This window comes from Alligator sinensis, unplaced genomic scaffold (genome assembly GCF_000455745.1).
Source record: "Alligator sinensis unplaced genomic scaffold, ASM45574v1 scaffold1295_1, whole genome shotgun sequence".
Classification (NCBI taxonomy): Eukaryota; Metazoa; Chordata; order Crocodylia; family Alligatoridae; genus Alligator; species Alligator sinensis.
In genome coordinates this window covers 1,629,205-1,650,232 of record NW_005841880.1, presented here as the reverse complement: position 1 = coordinate 1,650,232, position 21,028 = coordinate 1,629,205, and the positions used below count along the sequence as shown (strand labels likewise).

General features: G+C 39.1%; 1 protein-coding gene across 1 annotated transcript in view; it reads left to right on the top strand.

The window, feature by feature from the left end:
- The first annotated feature begins 2,283 nt into the window (after positions 1 to 2,283).
- PTBP1 (polypyrimidine tract binding protein 1) overlaps positions 2,284 to 21,028 on the top strand; it is a 29,909-nt gene continuing 11,164 nt past the window's right edge. Inside the window, exons 1-5 of the mRNA XM_006017454.3 lie at positions 2,284 to 2,315; positions 15,983 to 16,058; positions 16,747 to 16,919; positions 18,310 to 18,456; positions 20,525 to 20,695. Of these exons, the coding sequence (XP_006017516.1) occupies positions 16,034 to 16,058; positions 16,747 to 16,919; positions 18,310 to 18,456; positions 20,525 to 20,695 (516 nt within the window). The 5' untranslated portion in view covers positions 2,284 to 2,315; positions 15,983 to 16,033. The remainder of the gene's footprint in view (positions 2,316 to 15,982; positions 16,059 to 16,746; positions 16,920 to 18,309; positions 18,457 to 20,524; positions 20,696 to 21,028) is intronic.

Genomic DNA, 21,028 nt, shown 5'->3' with positions numbered 1-21,028 from the left:
CCTGCTGGATAATTGTAAATACCATCCACTGTTAAGGCTACTTTATGTAAAACATTTCCTCTATGTGAGGCCCTCTTAGAAGAACAGGAAGTCAGAGAAATTGCTTGGGGGTAGCTCCGAGAGCTCTGGAAACTTGAGATGCCCCTCACTGTTTTTGTGTCTCTGGAAGGATTTTCCCCAACTCTCCACCTTTTGATTAAGGGGTACAAAAAGCACTTTGGTAGAAGTTACGTAGCTTAATTTGTAGAAGCACATGCTTTTTCTTTTTTTCCTTTTTTTTTTTTTTTTTTTTTAGTGTTGGAATGTTTATATGTAATGACATTGGGTTGGATTTTTCTACTGATGTGCCAGATGGGTTTAATTAGTTCACTAGAGGTGACCCTCCCAATGCAACAAAACCCGTCTGTCTTCATCAGAGACTGAACACAGTGGTATTGTAAAATGTTGCATTCTCATACCAAGGTTTTTCAGTAATAGTCTGAGCAGGAGAAGATAGTATAGCTTCCTGGCATCAACCACTGGATTAGATTGTAACTGCAGCTGGAAATTGCTGGGTTATGATGACATGGCAGCTTGGTTTTGAGGAGGAAGTGCGAGATGCTGAGCTGACTTGTACTGCTACTTAGGCTTATTTGTTAAGTTGTCAAAGCATGAATGAATTTTTAAAACGTTCAACTAGTATTAATTCCCTTAAAAAATAATGAAATGCAAGGGGAAAAGCCTAGCAGATGTAGGTATTAGTAGCGTTAAAACTTTTTGACTTGTAAAAAATGCAAGCATGGGAACTTCTGTTTTCATACTGCCCTGCACGAGTGAGCCAAGCCTACTTCTTAACTGCCTGCTGTGTTTCCTTAAGAGTTTGCTGCAGCCCTGTTGATTTTCTGACTGTTGGATTCGTTTTCATTTGAGTATTTGTATAAATATTGCAACAGGATGACGTGACAATTCAAAGTATGTAGCCTAGTGTGTACCTTTAAAGGGTTGGAAAGCCACTGGGCCTCTCCTCTGTCTTGTACAACTGCTTTACTATGTTTTTAGACTTTGCAGCTATATCAGAAGTATTGGTCAGGGTTCCCCACATTCCTCAGCCTAAGGGTACTTGTACCCGAAAGCTTGCAAAGAAGAATTGTTCCAACTATTTGAGTTGGTCTAATAAAAGATACCAGATTTACCTAAAAAGCCTTGTCCACAGAGCTAAAGAATGCTTCCTCCTTTTGCATCTCATTACAAAAAGGTGTATATGTTAGTGCTGTTCCAAGGAGTATTTAATGATCTCAAACTACAGTCCCCATGTTGGCAGAACAGTGAGACTTGATAATGGAAATTGCTATATTAGATCAGCCCTGAGGTCCTTTGAGTTTACTACTACTGTCTCCAGTGATGCCTAGTACAAGATGCTTCAAAGGCAGGTTTATCAAACATTGTAGGAGGTGGCTTACTCTGGTTTTTGATAGAGACTAGCTTAAGTACCGTTTAAGAATTTTCATTGCTTCCAGAAACTGTTCTGGATATTCTCGATGCCCACTTATTTTTGGTGTTTTAGTATGTGGCAGTAACTCATAGCTTAGGAAGTATCAAGTTTAGGCTGCCTGTCGTGGGGAGCGGGAGTCATTTGGGCCTTATCATCACTAGATCCAGGAGCAATCTTCCCACAGTTACTCTAACTGTTAGATCTATTTATGCCAGCAAGGCTGGAAGTTCTGTTTACCGGGGACAAGGTTTTTTTTCAGCACATTTAGTTGAGATAAGAATAAAATGCCTGGCGGGGCTGTGGTAGCACTTCCGCTTTTTTTGGCACCACTGAAGTTCCACCAGTGTGCAACCAGTGGTGGAAGCATGAATGAGTCCTCACCACTGAGTGTGCCCCCTTTATAAATCCTTTTGCTGAATATTGTGCGATATTGTGAGGCTGACAACAGGGAGGGAAAGGGATGAGTGAGCTTACTTTGACACTTCTGTCCTTGCACTGACTTGAATCTCGGTCCTGTGCTGGTTACGTTAAATACTAGACTGTTCCCTGTATGTTCCTTTCTTTGGTTCACTGGCGAAAGAGGGAAAGCTCCCCTGTAGAAGGTGGAAGAGCTGCAGTTTTCTAGCACTGCTGGGTCTTGGGTCTCCACCACCATCTAATATATTTTTCCCCTTGTATAAACTGTCCTTGGCTCACTTGCAAAGACAACTGTGCACTTTAACTAGCTTTTTTTTCTTACTGCTGTAAACTATGCTGGATATTTGTGGCAAACCTATCTAACTTTTTAATCCCTTTCTTTCTTTTTTTCTACAGCATTGTCCAAGATATAACAGTTGGTACAAAGGTAGGCACTTCTCACTTTTTCTCTCTTTTTACACTTGCTCAGCACCTGACCTAGTTTTAGTGCGAGCTGCTTGCTTACTAGGGTTAGCCATTCAGTCTTAAACGGTCTATTTCTGGTACTACATATCAGTTGCTTTTAGTCAAAAGCCTTTTTTTTCGTAAACTTATCATGCTTAGACTTAAGTTTATAACTCAATTTTTACCCTGCTGCATGAAGAGACTGTTGCAATATTATGTTAAAAGCAAAATTCCCCACCAAAACCAAGTTGTATCCAAATAAACTTGTTTTTTGTATCCATGTAATGGACAGTGCTTCTTGAAGAAGAAAAAAAAAATCTGGCGGTGAATTTATTTGATAATTTTAAACCTCCTTTGTGTTTTTGTGAACTCCCTGTCCTGCTAGATGTCGCAATACTTCCTTTGCCACTAAAAAAAAAAAAGAGCATTTCACCTATTGATTCTTATCTCTTGGAGCTATAATAAATATGATCTTTACCCTACTAGTTTCTAGTTTTGATAATACCAGACCTAGCCCTGAAACTCAAAGTGCTGGCAGGACCCTCCCTATCAACACCGCGTGGTAATAAGCTGTTGTGTTCAAAGCTCATTTTTGAAAACCACTAGCCCATTAGTTTATTGTGAATATTTTAGGTAATGTTCTGGAGGTAGGATATATTACACACATGTACGCGTGCACACATGCCCCCGTACACACACGTACCCCACCCTTCAAAATCATTGAAGATAAATTTAACTTTTTGCCAAATTGCCTAGTTTATTATTTAAGTATTGAATTAAGGATTAAGGTAGCCTTGGTGAGACAGGTTTAAAGTATGCTGGTTTGCTTAGTTATATATATATATCACAGCTCATTTTTACTTCATCAAATCAAAAATACTTGGCAGGGAAGCTATTCCTACACAATAAACATGGTTTCTTTTATGTTAAAGGTGCAGAATTGGACATTAGTAATGCACTGACTGTAAGCAGTCTTCTTAAAAAGGCTTTTGAGACTTCTGACCAGCAGCAGACAGATAGAGATGTGTTCTCTTTAATATCTGTAGTGGGAAGGCTATAACTGGCTTATTCCTAATGGCAATGTATTAAAGAGTTTTTGCTACAAAAGCACTGAAATGTTAAGTGACTTGGTGATGTTTCTGCTGGAATACTTTGTCTGGAATTAGGACGGCCTTTGAATGAGTGGCCTGGCTACTTAATAGGGGAAGGAAGGAGAAATTTGAGTTTTGACAATTAATGGGGATAGGCTTATATAGTATAACCTGAATCATAGAAAATGGTCTTGAGTAGAGTCCATCCATCACCTTACCAGTGTAGGATTGTTCTGTGCAGCGCAGCCTCGTTATTTCACGTGTTCAGTTAAAATTCCGTAACTCGCCAGTAGTGCTAAGTGCTTTAAAATTCTGAAGCCATAGGAAGATTCCTAGTTAGGTAAAAGCAAAGCTGCCATGAAGATCCATCAGTCTTTGTGAAGAATGGAAAAAATCAGGATATGGTATTACATAGGAGATACACACCTCTTACCTCCTTTCATGTCTTTGAATTCCTTAAGAGGGTATGTTGTGTTGTCTAAAATGGGGATTGGAGGAAGTTGCACTTTGGCAACTTCTTCAAATTGAACAAAGTACATTAGAAAAGGTAGACTAGAACAAGAGGAGGAAGTGCATATGTTAGAAACAGGTACCACCTGTCAGCTCACGCAGATGTTACCTTTAGGGGAAGCAAAGTGAAGTATTAAAAAGTGGCAAGAGCAAAACGGTGGGGGGAGGGGGGGTGTTGAAATAACCTGAAAGGGTAAGATTTTTTTTTTTGCTTAAATATATTTTGAGAATAGTTTTGTACCTGGGCACTCTTTAGTATTTTGCACTTGAAATGCACATTCCACACCAGGCTACATAATAGAACTTCATGTATGTTCTGTAATAGTGCACCTTAATAGGCCTGAGCGGTCATGGATTTCATTTTTGGATGAGTACTTGGTTATACAGTGTTGAACTAATTTCTAAAGTCCATTTTGGGCAAGGGAGAAGGTGGTATTCTATGGCTACTGCTGGTTTTTTTTAACCTTTTTCTGATCTTACTGCATCACTGAGAGCCTTCTGATTCCTTGCTAATGTGTACTTCCATTAAGTCTTAAAAACTATTCAGTCATATTTTGTATGAGCGATTTTAAGTTGAAAATTTACTTTCTCAAAGGTAAGTAAGTTGACTGGCAGCAGTCCTGAATTATATTTTTGCAGTTGCTCTTACTAATTGCCTTCACTTCATGCTAACTTCCTATGTTTTTTTTTTTCCCAATAATTGGGTTAAATGAAATGCAGAGGAAAGTTTCTGTAAGGTCCTGGAAGCATTTCAATTTGAATGTTTTTCTTGAAAGAATTTTCAGTGATTCTTTGCAGCAGCATTTTAAATCTGATCCTTTGGGCATCACTGAAATCACTTTACAAATTAACTGATTTTTTTTCTTTTCTTTCTGAAACAGATGTTCTTCTAGCAGTGCAGTTGAACTATGGTTTATGTATTTTATAGGTTAAACAGTGAAAAATGTGAATAAGGTTCCTTTGGAGATAAAATAAGTGCCAACGCTAGCATCCGTGCCAGAAAGCTGTGCTCTAAAGGAAGCTTATGGATTTGGCCCCTAGATTGTAGACACTAAGACATTTAAGGTTGGAAATCAGTATCGTATCTTTTTAAAATTTGATTCTCCTTCCCCACCTTATTCGTTCAGAATATGCACGAGCAGACAATAGTAGTAATGATTTTCTTTCTGTTTTGTATAAGCTTAAATGATCTTGGGCTCTGACTTCCCTTTTGTTACTCTTGATGGGCTGTTGTGAAGAAACAGAGATGTACCATTTTGTTAGTACAGTAGGAGATGTCTAAATTTAAAACAGCAGCAGGGGGCCGGGTAGGGTGGGGTTGTGCGCTAGCTTGGCCCATGTGTTGTAGACTAACCCCTCCCACCACTTGAATGACCATAATTTAAATGATGGCAAACACTAGTATGCTGGCGGGGGGAGGAGTATTAAACGAAAAAATTACATAAAACATAAGTGGAAAGAAGGGTTATGAAATACTTTTCTGAGGTTTCCTTTTAAATCTTCAGACCTAAAGCTGTCCAAGTTCATATATAGCAATCCTGGATTTTAAACCATTTATTTTAAGTGATTAAGTCAGTAATTGGATTGGAATGGTGTGCTGTACTTCATCCAGCCCCATAGGCAGAACACAATAATTTGCTTGACCTCCAGTTGTTATTTCTGGTATATTTGCACATGAACTGTTTTTCATTTATTCATTCTGAATGGGGTAGTGCCCATATTTTTTTATTCTTTGATAACCTCAGTAGGCATTGTAGGGCTTCAAACATGCATGAAACACAACTGAATTTCAAATTCTGACATTCTAAAAAGATTATCTTAGGAAACTCATTAATTCACATACAGAGCCTTCCAGTCACAGGAGACCCTGCTGGAAATAATGCTGCAACCCAAACATATGATTCCCTTATAACTTCCCTGTTCTTTAACTGACTTTTCCTATCTAAAAAAGGAAGGATAGCCTTGCTGCTGGGGCTCTGAATTTGGACTTGTGATCTTAGGTCAGTCCCTTAATTTCTCTGTGCCTTGTTTCCTCTTAAGGACTGGGAACTGCATTTTGTCAGGGATATACACTGGGACCTTGAATCTCAGTTGGCTCCTCTAGACCCTACTGTAATAAAGACTATAATATATGATAGTTCATATTTTATACCAAAGTGCTGTTCTTTGAGCCAAGAGCATGCTGTTACATCTCATTCTCAATTAATTCCTGTACAGACATCTAACATTAGGAAATTCTATAGCGTAGGCCTAAGCAGACGGCTCCATAAAGTAAAATGGAGGGGAATGTATAGTTTGGTGGCTGAAAAGTGTGGCACTTGAAAAGTTAACTTTACTTTTTTTAAACATTAAGAAGTTTTTTTGGAGTGTGATACAGGCTGACTGCATAGAAGTGGTTTTGTGGCCAAGCCAGGATCTTTGCCATGGGAACAGTAATTATGGCTTCAGGCAGCAGGCCAAGAATGTGGTGAGGAAATTCCAGTCCCTCCTATGGCTTTAGTTCAAAGGCTGCAACAAGCTGGCTCTTGTGGATTTTCTGTTACAGGCATGATCACACATGTAAGCCACATGCGTTTATGCTGCCTTTCAAGTATCCACATTAGCAGTCAGAACCCAAGGCAAATAAGTATATGCAATAGGAGTGGTAACATGTCTTACAGTAGATACATCAGGAGTACATGTTAGTGAGTGGGTATAATTTAATTTTTCAGCTGGCTCTTTTCCCTGCCTCCATCCCTTTCCCAACCCCTCACTTTTTAATGTTCCCATGTCTTCAACTCAGGAGTAGGTTATCGGTCTTTAGGGAATGGGAGAACCTCCCCACCCATGTGAGAGCAGGCACTGAATATTCTTTCATTTTCTTTTTTTATTTCTTTTTGCAATGAAGTGAATATAATACTACTATAGTATTATCCCTTCATCACCTCACAGTATAGGTTGTAACCAAGAGTCTTAATAGAATAAACTCATCTGTCATAGGGGGAATTGTGCGGGCATGCCTCAAGTCGCTTCTTAACCTTTGCTTAAACTAAAAATTGTTATTTTATTTTTATGTGCAAGCAAATAAGCTGTGTGAATCTAGTCATTCTTTCTTAATCTGTGCTCTGATCTCTACTGTAACCTTTTCCCCTGGATGGGATTTGCAGGAAATCCAATTAAGATGTCCACTTGGTGAAATGGATAAATGAAAATATTTGTTTCGAAGTTTGAAAGCTGGACTTCTTTATTCATCAGCTATTGCATTCAAAGTAAAATGTTTCACAGGTATTAAGTAAATCCTCATTCCTGTCATGTAAGCCCTGTTCATACAGGAACATTTGTAAGAGAGTCTGCCTCCGTCACAGGGCATCAGAGTGTGTCCATGGCTGAATTTGAGGTTGAGGGGTTTTCTAGCTCCTGGTTCTATCATGTGTCTGCATAAACTAGCATATAAAGGTGACTTTATCTAATTCCAAGTTCACAGGTATCCTTTGTTAGCAGCATGTCTTCTAGCTGATTCTAATTTGAAATTGGTCTTTCCTTTCACATAACAGATGTTTCATTTTTAGAAAGCCTTACCTAAGGATGTCTGCAATTTGGCAAAGTAGATGTGACTTTCCTTTTTACTACTGTGTTAAATGCACATTCTAGTTCAGTTTCTTAAAACTATACCTTGAAGTTATTCCTTATTTGGAAAAGCAAGACAAGTCACTGGATCAGATTAAATGACCCAGAGAAAAGCAGTATTTTTATACAGGGTGTATCAGAGGCTGTAAAAGCATAGCTTTGTGGTTGGAGTATTCCAGCATTGTCGTATTGGTCACAACATGGTTAATTAGCTTGGGAGTTGGGAACAGCATATCATAAAGCTTGGGTGTGTGCTGCCCTATGGAGCCAGAATGGCTGCATTACTTGATTACTTTCAGCTCAAGTGTTTTGGGCTGTTTAAAATGGCCACACCTTTTATTCATTCAAAGGGCAGGTTTGTTTTACAAGGTGCTTCCATAGTAGCTGAGGCTAGTTTTTCCTGTGTGTGAAGGTCAGGGATGGGCAGGTTAGTAGAGTGCGGAGGTTCAGTGGGTTCCTTGTAAACCCAGTGATAAAGATCTTTCTCTGCAAGGAGCCAAAAATAGAGTAGGGATTTCAGTTTTATAGAGGCAGTGAGCAGCCACGGTGTTGCTAAAAGGGGTGGTAAAGAATAGGCTTCTACAGTAACACATTGGGAAGCAAGTTGTTTTCTGTACTTGTAGCAGAATTCAAGCAGCAGTCACATTACAGTTAGTATACTTCTATTCACTACAGGCTGCTTTATGCTAGGCGCCCAACATTCACTTTTGAACAATTCTATTTTTTTTTTAATACTGGAAAAGTAGAAGCTTGCACAAAACACCTTGAAGTTTTCCAATAAAGTACTTTAATGTGCTGACCGCTGCAGCTTCATCTAACTTAGGTAACTTTTTTCAGGTATTGTTCCTGGTACTTGTGCCAGAGGGTTATTTGTACAGTTCTAAGGATGGATTACACAATTGCTTGTTTAAGATGGTTGCCTTGTCCAAACCCATGGTATAAGATGGTTAAGATCTGTGGTTTTCAGTCTGTGCTCCGCAGACTCCTGGGGGTCCACAGACTGTCTAAGGGGCCTATGGAAGATTATTGTGATCAATGAGAAGTATGCAAATACCCACACTTAGAGTTCAAAAGGGTTAGCAACTCCATTTGAATTTTTTTAGGGGTTCACAAGTGAAAAAAGGTTTAAAACCATTGGACTAGATGACCCCCTGAGGTCCCTGCCAGCCCTTCTTTTCTTAGATTCTGATACTTTTCTTAGATTCTGGTAAATACTTTGACAGCCTACTGCGGATGCAGTTCAGCCTCTAAATTTAAGTTATTTGATCATGGTTGACCATAGTGAGGAGCCTAGCATCGATCGAGTTTTTAAATAAAGCATTAAACTGACAGGCCCCTACTGGAAATGGCAGACAAGGATACAGTTTAAAATGCATTACTATTTCAGCAACATAAAATCATTCTGGTCAATATAGGCACTTGGTCTTGAGTGTTTTTTTTCAAATGCGGCTAACAAACACTAGTTAACATGTTTTTCCAGCCTAGGGAAGATCCTGGTGCTCTCCAATAACTCCCTAGATCTACGCACTTGCTACCAACAGTACAGAGGCATTGCTCCCACTGTTAGATTAAGCTTGCTTTGAGGAACTGTAGTGAGACTCTCAAATTTGATTTGGTAAATGGCAAACCATAGTGTAAGTAACTATGCAGAGAACAGAAACTTGTTTTCTTGAGTTCAGATTAATTGGAAAGCCTCCGGTTTGATGGTCAGGACCAACCGATGCTTCATGATCCTGGCTGCAACTCAGTGAGAGCTTGTGTTCAAATAAAGCATTAAAAAAACAAAGGATAAATGTTGTGTGTTGTCATGTGAGTTCTTTCAAGTGCTACGCTGAGGCACACCTGCCTGCCCCAGCCCCATTCCCTCCCTCACCATGGGCACCTCAATCTGCCCCTACCCCTGCCCCTTCCCCCACAACAGACTTGCCAGCCCGACACTGGTCTCCAAGCTTCCCGGCTGCATATCAGATTGGTATTGGCTGATATGGCTCCTTAAAAATCGGCTGTCGGTATCGGGCCAAAAATCTCGTTGCACCCCTAATCCAAGGGCGTCTTAAATCACACACATGCTACATAGCTGAAAATGGAAAGTGCCCAGATAGGTGACATGTGAATCCCAGTCTTGGACCTTTGGTTGAATCGTCTTATGAAAGAGCTGGGGGAATAATGTAGTTTGAGTAGCTGAGGAGGAGGTGAGAAGTAAACTTTCCTATTCTTAAAAGAAAATCTAGCTATTTGAAACCTCTCCAGATCTTTCCCTCAAATCCCATAAAAGCCTCCAAAATCTCCATTTAATAGCATGTAGGTCCAGCACAGTATACTTGTAAGAATTGTGTTCTGGCACAGACTTGTTTGAGTTCTCACAGTGATAACCAGTAACTGTTCTGAAAAGCTTACTGTGTTTCCTGTATTGTGTAAAAGACCACCTGAAGCTCTCTAGGGAGCTATTATAATTTTAATTTCTTGCTTTACTGATATAGATCCTTTTTATTGATCCCTTTTAAATAAACTGTGTAATGTTGAATGTTGAGCCGAGTCACCAAAAAGTCAAAGTGGTCAGCTCACTTCTTCAGGACTGTGGACAAAATTGCTGTCTAGTAGAAAAATGACCTGTTGACAATGGCTGTCAGCCACAATCTCCCCAGGGACCCAGTCAATTAGTGTTGAAAGCTGTTTAGCTTGTACCATAGATATCTAGGTTTTCAAACCTGTTGATAGGGATGGCAGAGTAGGGTGCCCAGCTCCCTTTTCGTAACATTTAGTTGCCAGCGTAGGTAGGAAATCTTTACATTTTATGGAATAAAAAAAAGTTTGTAATTTTTTCTCAACTAAGCTCAAGGAAGAGGGGGAGGTTTTCAAGCCTAAATTAAGTGCCCATCTTTTGGTGACTCTGAACACTAATAGGACACCTGAATTTCTCACTTGCACTAAGCTGCAGGACAGCCTTTTCTATATTTGTTTCATCCTTTGCCATCATTTAAACCGCGTCTCTCCTTTCTAAATCAGATTGCACAATATGGTAGAAGTACAGGTTTAATTATGTGTAATAACTTGAAATTAATGGGGTCGTGCATTTCATATGCTGTTTAAATGTTTACCGAAGCTGTACTGTAGGCTTCCTCTCCAGTAGCTTTGCAGGGCATGGTACTTGGAGTTTCCAGCTGCCCCTCTTGAACATCACCAAGCTTTAGTCTTGACCTGAACCTGGAAACAGTCTGCCTTGGCCAGATTGCTTTCACGTTCTTTGCACAGGCAGAGTTCATCTGATACATTAATCTTTAATGGGTGGCTAGATTTTAAGTAGATGAGAAATAAGGAACAACTGAGGCTCCGTGGTTGTGCTTTAGGACAAATGAGGGCCCTTCATGCATGTCATCTCTGTGTGTGCTTCCAGTCAAAGTCAAGCTAGCCAGCAAGGTGGTCCCTAGTTTTGACATGACTTCAGGAACCTGTTATTTGACTTGCAAAATTGGGGGGGAAACTACAAACTGCACTATTTGTTAGACTCTTCAACGCTTTTTTTCCTTAGTGAAGGGTAGGGCCTTTGAGTCAGTTTTTGTGGGTTGGGGAAGGAAGCTAGCGTTGAAGAATTGTGGGTCTTAACTTCTACAAATGCGAATTTATACTTTTCATGCAGTAACTTCTCCTTCCTCTGGATGTTTTGAGGATGGGATTTTCTGAAGTTAGTATTTTATAACTAGGCTGCTTGGAACATGAGCGTATTTGAAGATTAATGCAGCTACTAGAGCAACAGGCCTGTAGCTCTGGGTGTGGTAGACGAAAAGCAGGCTGCCGCCATAGCAACAGCCACAGTCAATGTTTTACCTGTTAATAATTTATGATGTTGTTAATCACCAGTGATTCTGGACTACAAAACAAGGTTATTCTGGTTGGAATTTGTCAACATTGCATTGAAATACAGTCGTGTTTTCTGCAGTCAAAAAAAGCAGAAGTATGATGCCAGCAGCTGTAATGGGAAAATGTTTTCAGACCAGCAGTCTCCTATAAAAATAGACACCGCTCTTTATAAAAATATCAGGCAGATAAAGACCATGATTTATTAAATCTCACGGTGAGATTGTTGACTGTCAGCGGGGACATGAACCTCAATGTGAAGATCTTTTTGTGTTTAACTAGAGTATGGTTCTGAGGTTGGGTTTTTGTTTTGGTTTTTTTGTTGTTTTGGTTTTTTTGCAGTAGTAATCTGGGGAGAGAACTGCAGTATAAAAATTAATGGTGCTGTAATTAGTGGTGGAAGAGTGGACTGTAGTATAAGACCTACAGGAAGCAGAGAATCCGTTTACTCTGCTTTCTGATGACTTCTAAAATACAAATGTAGACTCATTTCCTGAACCTTCGGATAACTCAGTAGTCCACCATTGTCACTGTTATCTTTTTAAATATAACCTGCATTCCTTGGGTCTAAAATGTCAGGGCTTTAGATACATCTTTCCTTTTGCTCTTTTAATAGAGGGAACTTCGAAGTGAACTAAAACGGTTTCCTTGGTTTCTTTTGACTATTTTTACAGAATAAAAATCTAATTTCAACTCTAGATGCACCACTTTTTGCTAAGTGTTGCAGCATCACACCTAACATGCCTCCATCATAACACATGCAGAAGAGGGCTGGTTTAAAGGCTGCAAGGAAGGCATAGTGCAATTAACAGTCAAATGATACAAGCTTCTGTTTAAGTTGTCACTAGCAGATGTGGATTAACTACTAGTTTTTGTTTATTTTTTTTAAGATTATGCTTAAGAAAGGAAACCACTTTTAAAAATGTAGTTATAAAGCTGTAAAATTTATCCCTTTTTTTCTTACTGGTTCAGCTCTGCCAGGGGTAACAGTTACAGATGATCCTAATCAGTATTTCTAAATGCAGCTTTATATGACTTAAGTTATTTTTGCTCAAGAAAATTTTAACAGCGTTTCTGTGCCAATATTGCCATAGTTTGTACTACTGTAACTTCTTGTAGGAATACTCTTGTTTAGAGTGGGGTTTTTTATTGCTCTTTGACAAGGTCACTCTTGCTCTGAGTGTCCATGAGAGGAGTTATAAAATAGTATAGTAATATAATTATACAGTAAAACTTCCCTCTATCCATGAGTCTTGAGCATAATTGTTGTTATTGCAATCTCATCAGTCCTGCCTCTCTTTTGCACACATTTCCAGCTGGGAAGCTTATAAATTAACTGCTGCTTCTTTTGTTGTAAAACAATCTTCCCTTTCTGCTTCCTGGCTCTGGTCACAGCAGGCAACTGAGAATGTCTTGACGATAACAGGGGAGTGGATTTGTGAGGTTACATTCTTTGATTTGGGGGGGGGGGGGAAAGTCTGAAGTGTGCTGGAAAAGTAGCAGCAATAAACATTCCTGGTTTAAGTGCACTCAGTGAATTGTTAAGTGTGCAAGGAGAAAATAATGCAACTTTTAAAAGCATTAGGGAAACTTAATTCAAGCTGGGAGTTTAGGGGAGCCTAAATTCTTTCCATCGTGGTACAAATGTTTGTGTTTTCAGTTTCTGGTTTCCTCTCCTTGCCCCCCACACTGGGCAGATAAGTGGCTCATTTTGCCATTTCTATAGGTAGATTATGTGGGTTTACAGTATGAGCAGTGCATCTCCATAGACCAACTGATTGTCATTAAAGTTACCTGATTTCTCTCTTAAAAAGCATATTTGAATTAAAATGGATATTTGAAAGTACCTTAGGGAATCAGTCAACATCTCAACCCATCTTCCTTTAAAAAATTATAAAAGCTCAGTGTAGCAATAGTTATTTGATGTACAGCTGAATTTTTTAGGTTCTCATGCAAATCACATTTACCTTAAATGCAATTTTTAAAGTTAATGGCAACATGCATATTTTCACGCTTTTCTGAATTTAATTTTTTTTTTTTCTTTTCAATTACTGTGGTTCATATTCTCTAACTTTCACAGGGTGTGCTATATCTGAAGAGTATCATAGTTTAGTTGGCCTCTTGTAATCCTAGCATCTTGGTAGTAAATACAGTACTTGCCTATGTGGAAAAAAACTTGTTAGGAAGACTTCTTAAGATCTTTTCTAGCATTACTGATGGGCTGGGAGCAAGGTGACAGCACCAGGTGATCAGTGAACTCTACAGACCTCATGCATACTTTGCAGGTGACAAGTGGCGTAAAGACAACAGTTTGGGAGCCTGCCCTACTTTTATCTTGTCCAGTACATTCAAGTATTGCTGTTATCTTTAAGCCTTGGTACCAAGTGAGCTAACAAGAAATTCAGGACCCAAGCAGCTGTAAAATTATGTTGAATGACTTCAGAGCTCCTTGTGACCTACTTTTTTAACTAGCTCATTGATGCAGTGAGTAGGGAGCTTTTGTTCTTTAAACTGATAATGTTACCCCAATTGTCACTAGATAGCACAGGGTAAGAGATAGTGTTTCTAGTAATCCGAGAGTGTGACAAAGCAGAGGGTATGGTTTCATCAAGGTTTCTGAAAACAGGACAAACTTCCCATTTGGTTCTCTCTTTCTTTAGTCTCTGCCTCAGGTTCTGAGTTATTCGAGGAAGTCTCTGTTGAGTGAAATTTCAGGTGTAGGGCAAGTAAAAAATGGAACTGCAGCTAAAGAAATGTCCTTTTTATATTAGCCAGTTTTTCACCACGGGTTTTCAAGCCGTTGGCATAATTTTTAAGGATTTGTAGTGTTGTAACTCTTCTTATGTTGCAGTTGTAGCATTAATAAAACTAAAGCTACCAAAGCCCATTTAACTTTATGTTTAAAACATTTAATTATTTTTTAAACTTACATGCACTAGTATGGGTATAGAAGAGGCTGACAGCTGGAGGCTATCTGAAGTTTTGTTTGGGTTTTTTCCCCTTCAGAATACACTCTTAATTTCAAATGCTGCTCGAGTAATGTGGACCTTGAGCAGAAATAATATATTGAATGGCTTTACCTTCCCTATCATAACCCAGGGAATTGTGTTACATCAAATGAATACTTAACATTATTCATTGCCACCTGTTTTGGTGACCCTCGATGGGCAAGAATTACCAGGCTTTTCTCATTCCCTCTGTGTAGTTAGTACAAGTGGAGAACGTGGCATTATTGAAAGCTTCCTCTAAATTTGTCAGTAATGCCATTCTGATTAGAAATTGTTTCTCTTAAAGCAACTTGCATGAAGCTGTGTCCAACTTGTTGTTTAGTTTGTTTCTTTTTAAAGCCACTGAAGGAAGTCTGGATCCTTCCTATGTAATATATGTTTATATTTATAATGATATTATCTCTATGTATTATCTGTTTAGATCAATAGATCTATGCAGTTTGTTTATTTTAAATCTTAGCATTGAGTTCATCAGTGCAAATTGTGTTATCTTTTAAATGGGTTGTTCCACACTCAGTCCTGTTAATTTTGATGTGATTACATTTATGGTGTATGGTACCATGTAGATTGAATAGGAGACCACTCTCCACTCGATTCTTTTAAGAAATATCTGTATTTAAGAATAGTCTTGTCCGAGTTCACTGTTCTTAGACCTAAACACCGATAGTGTACAACTCTCCATTGCACTTATTTTATTTTAGGTGCTATTTGGCATTTTTATTTTACCCTTGCACCTAAGGTACATATTCATAGGCTGAAAATAAGATGTCAGGTAAGTGGCCACAGTATCTTATGCTGAAGGTGTACCCTCTTGCTAGAGTATGTGGCAGGACTTTTACTTTAATAAAATAATGTGGAAATTTCCTTAAGGTTATAGCATGGGAATATCAAATGACTGGAAAAACTATACTTTATTTAGCTTTTTCAGTTCCTAATCTATCTATCCTACATCTCCTTGTCACTGGAAAAACATGCATCACATCTTGTTTAACGGTGCCTCACAGTCCTTTTGTGTATTACTTGATACCATACAGTGATATTGAATATTATGGTCCTAATCGGCTTAATAAGCAAGGCATAAACTACCAATAACATTTAGAGTTTTTTGGCATGTTCTTTATAACCTAAGACAAAATCATAATCTACTTCTCTATTAATGGATGCAGGGAAGGGTGGGTTATTTTGATGCTGTTACCAATATGACTACAGTGTTGCTTTGTTCCTTAAACTAAGATGGGTTGAAAAATTTGCCTCCTCATCAGTGTCCACAAATCTAGGTTTGGTGCGTACTTCAGCAGGTATAGCTACACAGTTGAGCAGTGTTTCTCCTTAGGTCTTCATAGTTGGCTCAAACAGGGCAGTATAAAGGTCTACATATTGGACTGACTGATTGTGGCACACCATTTTGTTTTAACACTTCATATGAGCACAGGAATAATAGAGCTGCTCTTAGGTTTTTAACCTTTTACCTTTCTGCTCAGTTTGCCTACCAACCTAATATCTGAATTGTGCTTCATTTCTCAAAATACCTGAACAGTAAAATACTGTCAACTTACCCTTTTTTCTTTTTTCTTTTGTAGCGGGGATCTGACGAGCTCTTCTCTACTTGTGTTACTAACGGACCCTTTATCATGAGCAGCAACTCTGCTTCTGCAGGTAAAATCACTTTTTTTTGTTTTTAAGGTAGCAATCTACCTTGAGTACTGAGGGTACAGTTAGCAGGGCTGCTTTATTTGACTTGCTCTTGGCTCGTAGTCTCTGCTTTCGTTTCAGTGCTTGTTTTGACCAGATTTTAAGACGATGCTAAATATGAGAAGCTGCTACCCTATGTCCTTGAGGGCTAGCAGCATGAATATGATTGGTATCGCAGGGCAGTTGCTAAGATGTTCCTGCGAGGGATTAGACCCCACAGTTTTTGCTAGAAACCTTTGCACTCTAAACAAATGGAGTCTCACAATGAAATATGGAGCCATATGCTTGCTGTTTGCTACTACCCTTTTAAGACATCACCTCAAAAGCAACTTCACCATTGAATATGGTGCTCAAAGTGAAAAATAACAAAAGTGACTTAAACTCTACAGAGCACAAATAAATCTTTGTTTATACCAGTCTTTAAAACAATAAATTGTGATTCCAGAGCTTAGGCATTCAGCTGTGTCACTCAGATCCTGGATATAGCTTTGAAAAATGGGCAAAATGATGTATTTGTAAATTTGGTTACCTTTGACTCTAGAATTTAAATTACCCAGTAAATGGAAGCTAAGTGAGGAAGGCAAGATGAATGCAAAGTGGTTTTAAAAAATGCTGTGATGCTGTTGTTAAAATGTGTTATTCACTCTTTCAGCTAATGGAAATGACAGCAAAAAATTCAAAGGTGACAGTAGAAGTGCTGGGGTCCCATCACGAGTAATCCATGTCCGCAAACTCCCCAGTGACGTCACAGAGGCAGAAGTCATTTCTCTGGGCTTACCTTTTGGCAAAGTCACCAATCTTCTCATGTTGAAAGGAAAAAATCAGGTACTGTCCCAGCAACTGAATACTGGGGTTATATGGGAGGTTTGGTGGAAATGGTTATCGCAGCATCAGTAAACAAGACACAGGGTGCTTATATAGTATAAGCAACTGCCATACTGGGAGCCAGTAACTCCTTGATGCAACTTTTGCTCTTTGAGATCATATGAGCTATACAGAGTAGTATTTTCAGATCTATGAGACATTTGAGTGCTGTTTACTTGCATGTCATCATCTATAATTTACCTTATAATTTGCTTTAAGTTGTAAAAAGCAGGTAAGTAGTTTAAGGAAGAATGGTGTGAATTGGCACACTGTGGCCTCGTGCTTGCCCTTTGGTTTTGTCTGATACTATCTAATTTTTGCAGTTAAAGGGTCTTGCTGAATGTAATAAGACCAAATGGAGCCAAGACCCCATTGATCAATATAGAAAGTATGCAGTAATACAGAGGGACTAAGGAATGCATTGTGGATTACAAGTTTGGAAGCAAAGAAGCAAATCACGTTAAAATTACTTGCATTCCATGAAATATCGAATGTAGATTATGTAGTCTAAACTCTAGACAAATATGAATTTGTCTCTTTTAGTTGGTGCACTAAAAAAAAAATATGTATCAAACATACTTACCATAAAGTAATGACTTGTTGCTACACACTCGCATCTTTGTTTGGAAGTAAAGCAAGATTGCTAGGCTTTTCAAAAGAATAAGTAGGTTTACAGATTAGTAGTGAATTAGGAAGGGTCTACATTACATGTAATAATGCACAATTCCATAGCTTTATGCTAGCATAACACTTCTGGAGAACCCACATGGTTTCATCTAACAGTCTGTCATTGTGTGCAGCTTTTAGTGGGGGGATTCAGCTGCTAAGGTTAAAATATACAAGGTTAGGTCTTGATTTGGCTTTGCAAAAGAAAAAATTAAAAGGAGGCTGGAATTTAGGATAGCATTTTGGCCTGAGCTCATGTCACTGTCACCCTTGCAAATGAGTTTCATAATGCCCTCTTCTCTCCCCTCACTGTGGGGGGCGTTGATCTGTCCCTCCATAAATCCCCCCTCCCCCCCCCCCTTCCCCCCCCCCCCCAATGTCCAGCTGATCTTTAACTGTGCTATGAAAACTCACATGTTTTTAATGGGATTAGTCTCCTCTAAAAACAAGCCTTTTAGAGTCAAATCTTTGGCATTTTGTAAAAGCAAATGGCTCTGCAAACTATGTAAATGCAGTAGACTTGGAACCCACTACTACCTCCTTGTTAAACTTCAGCTATATTTTCTCAAAGTGAAGATCCTTTCATTACAGTTGCATCATGGCACCATCCAACTTTTTGAACTACCACCTAGTGTAAGCTGCTCTGGTAATAACCTGGACATGTTGTACTTGTGTGTACTTGCAGGCTTTTATAGAAATGAACACAGAGGAAGCAGCCAACACCATGGTAAATTACTATACTACGGTCACTCCAGTCCTTCGAAGCCAGCCCATCTACATTCAGTTCTCCAACCACAAGGAGCTCAAAACGGACAACTCTCCAAACCAAGCAGTTAGTCATTATTCTTTACATTGTCACATTTAATACAACTGCCTAGATATTTCATTAGTTATTACTTGGTTTCAGTTTTGGTGCTAGTGGCCTGCTAGTCTTGTAACTGAAAGGCTTCAAAGGGTTAAATTTATGCTCTGTTTTATGTTGCACTTTTATATGAAATGGGAATTGAAAATTACACTGATCTTGGGCTGCCTGACAGCAGTCCGTCTAAATAACTGCCAAAGCACTACTTATGCTTTGTCTACTAACATGCTAATATAGCCTCTTGTCTAGCCTAAGATCTAAAGGTGCCAATTGGGAGCACGTGACAGCTTCCATGGCATGAGAACTTAAGAATTTAATTACTTCCAGTCCTGTTAGTACACAGAGAATTGGGCCTTAATCGCATGGTTCTGATCTTGCTCTTCCTTCCTTTGGTCGTAACTTTTGGTTCTTATCTAAACCAGTAGAACTAAAGCATATACTATTGAAAAGCTTAGAGATGCGGCTCTCAAGTAAGTAATACTTTTCACTAGAACCTCAAGCAGGCCAGCAGAGATGACCTACTCTATCAGCTGAAGTAGCAGGGGGTATGGTATAAAGTGAATATTAATTGGAACCCTAACTTTTTTTAGGTTGAGAACTAGTGATTGCACTTTAAATCCCCAGATAAAATTGGAGCCAAAGACCCTATTACATCTCCAGAAAAAATACCCAAAGACCTTGAGTAAGCTTTAACTTTCTGTGGGTATGGAAAAGATACTTTATAACCAGCCATATGTTTTGAGACTTTGAACAGAAGAAACTTAACCACTCTGAGGAGGAAATAGTACTGTTTACATCAGAGTGCAGTATGTTAGCAGCAGTATTCACCTTTTGATGCAGGGTAGACATCACTTATTTTGAATGCTCAAATTCAGTATTTCTGTTCGAGTCTTACTTTGCGAAGAGTCCATTTCTTTCCACACCTTCCCTTTTTTGGCAGACTGCTCTCCCTTCAGAATGCACTTGTCTCAACTAATGTCAGTGACTTTAGGTTAACTGTACCTGCTTATCAGGCCTAATGCATTTTTACCTCCTCTCATTTTTGCAATCCAGGTTTTCATCGGGAGCGTACCCTTTAATAATCCGCAAATCGATTGCTGGTACTTGGCGTACATGACAAAACAGGGGTTTGACACAATAATAGTGAGCATGTTCTGATATTAGTCCAGTTCTATCAATAGGGTTAAAAAAAATCTATGAAAAGGGGGTAGGCTCTACTATCCCTTTTATGGACTATTTTTTTTAAGTATTAAATTTAAAAATAGTAAGCCCTAAACCAGTTAATGCTTCTGTTTTGTCAGGTTCTGTAGCTTATCAAAAGTTCAGGATTTTGTTAGTCCTAAGGTGCCAGTATTTGCCATACTTTCAAACAGAGCACTTGAAAGTACCATAATAGACGTCTTGATTCTGACATAATTCAGCAGCCTGTCCTTGGGGACTGGGTGTGTTGTTGCACGTAGGTAGAGGTCTTTATTCCCATAGGAAAGTTCTCTTCTCTCTCCATGTTGTATTGTAGCCTTCCTTGCCATCCTGATCTCTGCATTTCCAGTATAACAGTAACAATTATAGTTTATAACTGTATAAATACCACTTGTTTTGCACAGGCACAAGTAATATTTCTAATGATCCACACTGCATCTAGGGTGTGGTGCTTAGTCTTTCTTGATGCTTTATCAAACCTTGCACTAGCAAATGTTGAATAAGATTGTAGTTAAGACTGAAAAGAGAGCAGTAACTGAAACACAGCAAGCGTAAACTCTAGCTGTCTTTCCATTTAAGCAATTCACATTTTGCATGTACGTTTGCAGTTTGTGGATTTTTATGTTGCAGTGCTTTTATTGGCTCAGCAGTGTGCAAGTATTGTCAAACTTTATAACATACTATTACGTTAACATGCTGTGTGTAAGGAAACTAAACTTGTGACTGATTTCTAGTCCGCAATTCTGCTGTTCTTATAGTAGTGTGCACGTAGGAAGCTTGGTAAACTTGTACTTCTGTCAGCAAGAGACTTAACCTAACATGATGTTTGGTTCCACAGCGTGCCCAGGCAGCTCTGCAAGCAGTGAACTCTGTCCAGTCTGGAAACCTGGCACTTTCGGCCTCTGCTGCAGCAGTGGATGCAGGAATGGCAATGGCTGGTCAGAGTCCTGTCTTGAGGATCATTGTGGAAAACCTCTTCTATCCTGTCACTCTGGATGTCCTGCATCAGGTAAAATGGGGTGTCTAACTGCCCCTTGCAGAACAGCATGGAAGAAGTGACTGCTGTAATTTATATGGGGTAGTGCTGCTCTGTCCAAGCCCCATTTGGAATTCATCATTTTTGAGGAGGGGGGTTATCTTTTTGTCCCAGCTTAAGGTCAGTGTCTCTGTTTGCACCTGAAGAGTACGTGTGAAGTTAAAGGTATAGGAATTATAGGCCAAGGGTATACAGGGTTGTGTTAACAAGAGTGTTACTTGCAAATCAAAGGAATATAATTCTGTCATCCTATTCAGCACTGGTGAGGCCTCATCGGGAATTCTCTGCCCAACTTTGGGCCCCACA